The following is a 6771-nucleotide window of genomic DNA, read 5'->3' as shown; positions in this document are numbered from 1 at the left end:
GATTTCAGAGGAAATGCTGAAATTCATCCAAGGATGTATATACATGTTATATCATTGGTGGCTGATGTATGATGATGCTTTACTTTAGCAAAAGTAGTTCTAAAGTCAAATTACGGATCTAAAAATGTTACTTTGGCAAAGAAGCACAGGTATTATCAGCGCAATACAAAAATATAACATAATACAAATGAAAGGCAAAGTATGAAATGCATGAACAAATCCCTTGTGTGTGCTGTACAATGACATGCACATTGTTAGATTAGCTGAGCATATGGATGTGATGTTATTGTTTTACTTTATCATTTGCTTTGTATGTTACATTTTAATTCGTAAAGTAACTAAAGCTGTCAAGTGTATTAATGTAGTGGATTAAAAAGTATCATCAAATAGAACAACTCAATTAAAGCATAGCCTATACCTTAAATAAAGTTATTGTTACTTCTACTACCACATTGTTCTGTTTCAGGTTGACCTTCTTAAGCAAACACACACACATAGCCTTCAGTATATTCTAGTCATCTCATTTTAACTTTACATGCTCAACAGTTTTCGAAAGAAAGAGAAAACATGATGATCTTCAAGGCTTTAGCATCTTAAATAATAACGTGTAATTTCACATTTCAAACTTCAACTATATGTTTTCTTTAGCTCCACCTTCCCCTCAGCTCAGAAGGTTTTCTTTTTTTAATGTGCAGCTGCCATGTAGCAGAGGGAGGAACAGCTGGCTGAAGGAAGAGCCAGCCCGGGGAGTCAGTCACATTCCTGGCTGGGATTCAATGACTGAACCAGACACAAACAAACAGAGAGGGCGAGGGAGAAAGAGAGAGAGGGAGAGAGAGAGAGAGCGAGCGAGCGAGCGAGAGAGAGAGAGAGAGAGAGAGAGAGAGAGAGAGAGAGAGAGACTCACACATTGAGTGAGTGGGGAGACAGACTGAGAGTAGCCTACGCCAGACTGAGCAGACAAGGCATATTTTGAGCTCACATTAGGAGTGCGTAAAACCGCAGGAGCGCAAAGAAACACGGTACCCGTTGATTGTTCGTTGGATAATACGAGTTTTGAGCCTTGGAGTTGTCGACTTTAATTGCGTCCGCTTACAGGAACAGCCCCTGTGAATTCAGCAGCCGTCAGTTTTCTGAATGGACGCGCTGGGAAGCTTCTCCGGTGACATGGAAATTCGCGTTATTGAGCGTGTAGCCGGATGCTGAGGACGCCCGATCCGATAAGTCAATTTTACCTTTCATTTTGAGTTTTGAACTCCCTTATCCACCCGGCGGCAACATGGAGGGCACGAGCTTTCAGCCCCATCCCGGACTTCAACAAACTCTGAAGCAGTTTCATCTGAGTTCCATGCGCTCTCTCGGCGGACCGGCGGCTTTCTCCGCTCGGTGGCACCAGGACTCGTTTTTCGGTAAAGATGGGAAATCCGTCGAGATGATGCTCACCCTCCCGACTCAGACACCTCCGGTAATGTCCGGTCCACTTTTCATCCCGTCCGACCGATCCACGGAGAGGTGTGAGACGGTCCTGGAGTGGGAGCCCATCTCCTGCTTCGTGGTCGGCGGTGAGAAGCGACTGTGCTTGCCGCAGATCCTCAACAGCGTCCTGAGAGATTTCTCCCTCCAGCAGATCAACTCGGTGTGCGACGACCTGCACATCTACTGCTCCAGGTGCACGGCGGACCAGCTGGAGATCCTAAAAGTGGTGGGTATCCTGCCCTTCTCGGCTCCGTCCTGCGGGCTGATCACTCAGACGGATGCTGAGCGCCTCTGCAACGCGCTCATCTACGGCGGTACTTACCCTCCTCACTGCAACAAGGAGTTGGGCTCCCTGGAGTTAGAGCGAACCGAGAAGAGCTTCAAAGTCTATCATGAGTGTTTCGGCCGGTGTAATGGCGTGTTTGTTCCGGAGCTGTACACCGGACCGAGCGCCGCCTGCATCCAGTGCATGGATTGCAGACTCATGTTCCCTCCCCACAAGTTTGTAGTCCACAGTCACAAGAGACTCGAGAACCGGACAGTCCACTGGGGGTTTGACTCCGCCAACTGGCGGGCTTATGTGCTCTTAGACCCGGACTACACCGGAAAAGAGGAGAAGAGTCACCTGGAGCAGCTGCTCAAAGAGTTAAAAGGAACATATGATCTGTCGTGCAAGAGGTCCAGTAAATCGTGCAGAGTAAGTCTGTTCTGTTTCACCTTGTTATTAACCACAATGTATTGTCTTTGATGTGCTTAGTTTGTGTATGTGGATATTGTCAAGGGCCCCAGGCCTAAAACAGCACCCTATAATTAATATTCCTTTAGAGGAGGCTTCCTTATGTGTCACTTTCTCCCTTGATTGATTGTTTGTCTTTTCCAAGTGTATTAGGCAACCCCTCCAGAGTTATAATGCAAATCACATGTCTCCTCACATATTTCTGTGTGTATCCTCCACTCTTTATCTGTGAAACACTTTGCATGAAGCCTCACTCACCTCATATATTTATAAAAGAGTTGAAGTGAAGCCTCTAAGCATCAGCTGACGCCCCCAGAGTATCCCTCCCATCCTCCAAAACTCCCCCCCCCCCCCCCTCTGACCCTCAGGGTTACCCAAGGGCATCTGCATTATGATAAATGGAGTCCCGATGATATATTTGATCAGTGTGAGAGGCAAGAGGGGGGCAGGGAAGCCCATTAAGGTGCCACGAGGTGGGGAAGGAGATCCGAGTTTAATGAGGTTTTGGATATGGAAATGTATGTGTGAGAGAGAGGGGGGCGTGTGTCTTGTTGGGATGGGATAATATATGAATGTTTGTTGGTGTGTGTCAATGTCCAGGCTCCTTGCGTGGGTCAGAGATGTTTAGTGTGGACAAAGGGCCGGGAGACGAGGTGGCTGTTTCTTCGTCACAGAGCAGCTGCTGTGTGGGACTCTGCTAATGAGTGGACATCTCTGTATGCATCACCACGGTGCTGCTTCAGTCTGAGCAGGAGCCAGAAGATGTCTCACAGGGAAACCTTAGTACTCTCCTTGAAAAATGCTCAGGGAAATGTTGTTGGTTTATAGTAGCATGTCTGAAATACCAACGGGGGAAAGGTTATCAGTCCGAGTGCAGCATGGTTTCCCAGAAATTGGACCCAGACGTCTTTGTGCCTTCAAGAAATAACTGTCTTTAGAAGTAAAAGTTATCATAGGTCACAGGTCAGCACCTTTGGCTAATTTCTTCCTACTTGCAGTCAGCAGGACTTGATGTATCACCTGTGAGTAATATATATGTTTTAGAGTCCAGCGCAGTCCTGCAGTGACAGTGTGTGAAATAATCGGGGCCTGAGCATCATGGAGGGAGCGTGGCAGAGGGGGCAGTGCGCGTTTGCTGTGGTTCACTGTCAGTCGTGTCCCAGTTAGCAGACAGGCCCGGTCCTCGGGGAGCTGCAGACCAGCGCTCCCCCATACATCAGCCTGACAGGCCAAGCTGCTGAAAGGCCGGACGGGGGCTCGCAGATCGCGCTTGGCTCGGCTTACCTATGAAACAAAAACTCAATGTTATCGTGCTGCCTCAGCCTCCCTCTGATGTCAGAGTGTTTTATTAATAAGAGAGAGCCTCGAAGGTTACCTCCTCTGCCTGTATCATCTGTCTAGACTCCCACCTCATCTACTGTATGTGGTGGCTGGTGCAGATACAGCACTGCTGGAGGAAACTGCTGAGACAATTATTGCTGATGTAGCATGTGCTTTATTGTTGATTAGTATTGAAGCGCAGTTCGCTCGAGAGATGTAAGTGTGATTCAGAATGATCCCATTTTTTTAATAGCCTGTGTATGTAGAAATTGAAACATAACCAGCCTCCTCACTAAAGCAGAAGCCAGATCAGAGGAGGGAATGAGCCCAGTGAACCACTGTGTCTGTTTTGCATCAAATCCAGCATTTGGTCATTTAGCTTTAATGTGCAGATGAGGCCAGATTGCTGAGAGGAGGCTGCAGACTCTCATTCAGAAGATGCAGGGTGTGTGTGAGCCAGGCCTTGACATGTGTTGTCAAAGGGCCGTAACCTCTGACCTTTCCCCAAAGACACTGACCGAGCCTTCCCCCATTCTTTTCACACCATCCAATCATGTGCCCTTGTGTCCAGTCCACTGGCCAGATGGCTGTCTGATAAAGGACGGAGGGATATACAGTGGGCAGATAACACAATCTCAACTTCAGCTTGATTCCAATAAAAACCTTGCAATTCTGCAATGCTTTTTCTTTCAGATAATGGATTATTATTTTGCTGACACGCTAGCCAAAAAAATGTCAATTCCATGGAAACTAAGTCCAATTCAAATTGCTATTTTCCCATTGTGTTGAACCTTAAGTGTGAATTTGAATGTTAACTTTTCTTATTCGCTTGAAAATATTCAAGAAAGGGATTGTTATGGCAATGTGATCAATCATCTGACTGAATGGAGAGTAAACCAGGACTCTGGAGAACTTTGTCGGCCCTTCTTAATGGAATGGATATTAAAGCCGTTCAACTGACGCCAATATATGCCATTTCTCATCCCATTGTTCTCCTCACTCTATGAAATTAGCCTCCAACCTGGAGCAAACCAATCAAGTGCATGTCGAAGGGGAAAGGGTTATGTGTTTTGAATTATTAGCTGTTATTAAAAGTGAATGAGAAATACCACTATCAGCTCACTGTAGTTATCTGCTGTGTGTGTCTTTAGGTATGGCGAATATACGTGTTGTGTTTGCATGTAAACAGGCGAGTGTAATGACTGGATCAGCTGTGCCTGCCAGATTAAAATTATCTCTGCCGGCTCATTTCCATTCCCATCTGTCTGCTGACCTCTGGGAATCCCTGAAAGCTGACAACGTGCATCTCTTTGGTCCTTGATGGGCCTTGTCTGCAGCGTTGACCCAGCCAGCTAAGAACCGATCTGTCCACATCACCCAGATACACAGACAGAGCCATTTGCATTTGGTTTAGATTCATCATATTTCGAATTCTCACTCCTGTTGCAGCAAATTCATGTTATTAGAAGTTTGTTGCTTGTGTTTAGCGTGCCCTCTCCTACTTATTCAAACATAATTCTCTTTGAGAGCAGTCGTCTGACTATCAACCCCCCCCCCCCCCCCCAACACCACGCTGACCAACCCCCGCCCAAGTAGAGCATCGCCTCGTCTATGCAGTGACTGCTGGACGGAGCATTTTGGCCAAAGCACAGACAGCGTGTCAAGGCAAAGGGGTGTCGGGAGCTCCCAGGGGTTGTGGCCTCCATTCTAGCAGGGGTGACCCCGTGTTAAAAGGGTGTCAGCTGGGGTTCTGTCATGGGTGATGTGTGCTAAAGACCTGCTGCCTCCTTTGTTTGAGGGCCGAGCTTTCACAAGCTGTGAAGTGCAGCCTTTTCTCTTTGTCCGTGCCTTGTTTCTTTGGGTGCTGTGTGGATTGGTTTGTAACCTCCAGCCTCTCCCAGGGTGGGAAATCCATGCTTGTGGGTTTGCCTTGTCACTGGTTTCCCCATTACGTGCACAAAGGCAGATTGGAGCCTGGAGTGGTTTCTGCATGTCTGATAGAGATATGGATGGGCCATAGGTCAATATTGTTGTTTATTAACCATTTTTCAATCAAATGATCTTATCATGATATCCCCTCACAAATATATGCTCATACAAATGATTCTGAGCCACTTTTAATTCAAATCTAACAAAATCAGTTGTTAAATTACTTTATTGATTATGATTATGATGGTTTTGAATATATTTGCAATAATGCTCTATATGCCATGTATCTTCTTTCAAAAAAATTCACAATAATATAATGATGTTACACTGATTTTAACTTTTTTGTCTGGATTTGTTACAGCACTGCTGACAAATTAAAACATATCACAACAATTATATGTTTGGAAGAAGTATCCAGAGACTTTAGATACGTTAAAATAGCAATACTTGTAAATGTAAATTACTCTGATGTAAGAAAAACACTGTTAAAATTATTTAAATCAAAATGCAGTTTATTAAAGTATCACTAGTAACGAGTAAAGATACTCATAGTCCTTGCGTAGTTCATTTTTAAATACTCAGTACAGGTACCTCAAAATTATACTCAAGTGCAGTACTTAGTGCTATACCCTGTTACATGTTTGTGCATGACTGTTGTTGCTTTATATACACCATTAATGAGAAAATTAATATTCATGTATACACGGTGGCCAGGTAGAAGTATTCATAATTAATTAATAATCAGAAAAGATGTTGTGACTTTATTGTACGCAACCATTTAAACTGAAAAAAATTGCGTTTAGGTCTAGTCTCAGTTATTGTAATATATACTGTAATGCCCATCTCTATTTCCAATAATTACATGTGCACAGTCCTTTGCTCCGTTCCTCGTGAAACCTCGATGACACAGCACAGTGCTAATGTGTGAAAGACTTCTTGTATAACTCATGGAGTGAGGGAGGAGGATGATTAGTGCTGATCAGCGATGATGAGATAAGAGGAGATGAGCACTGGCTGTGACTGCAGTCAACAAGCCAGTCAGTCCGTCGATGTGTTAGTGGCAGAGCAGATGCCTGTATTGGGTTATCATCAATTCCTCCTCGATCACCTCCTGATTTCCAGCTCTGTGATTAAGAGTCAGACCCATCTGGTGCAGAGACAGGAAATCCTGGAGTCTGCATCTGCTGTTGCCTGAGCTACTAAGCTGCTGTAGTCAGGGGGGGGGGGGGGGGTAAACTCTGATAATCCTATATAACCCCTGGAATGCAGAGACCACAGTGCACATCCAAACCGTCATCTTCTCTGGACAG

At 45.3% G+C, this 6771-nt stretch overlaps 1 protein-coding gene across 1 annotated transcript in view; it reads left to right on the top strand.

Annotated features, from left to right (window-relative positions):
* Positions 1 to 890: 890 nt before the first annotated feature.
* skib (v-ski avian sarcoma viral oncogene homolog b) overlaps positions 891 to 6771 on the top strand; it is a 35164-nt gene continuing 29283 nt past the window's right edge. Inside the window, exon 1 of the mRNA XM_056436738.1 lies at positions 891 to 2173. Coding sequence (XP_056292713.1) covers positions 1280 to 2173 — 894 coding nt within the window. The 5' untranslated portion in view covers positions 891 to 1279. The remainder of the gene's footprint in view (positions 2174 to 6771) is intronic.

This window comes from Pseudoliparis swirei, chromosome 18 (genome assembly GCF_029220125.1).
Source record: "Pseudoliparis swirei isolate HS2019 ecotype Mariana Trench chromosome 18, NWPU_hadal_v1, whole genome shotgun sequence".
In the NCBI taxonomy this organism is placed as follows: Eukaryota; Metazoa; Chordata; class Actinopteri; order Perciformes; family Liparidae; genus Pseudoliparis; species Pseudoliparis swirei.
This window is presented reverse-complemented; position numbering and strand designations above follow the sequence as displayed.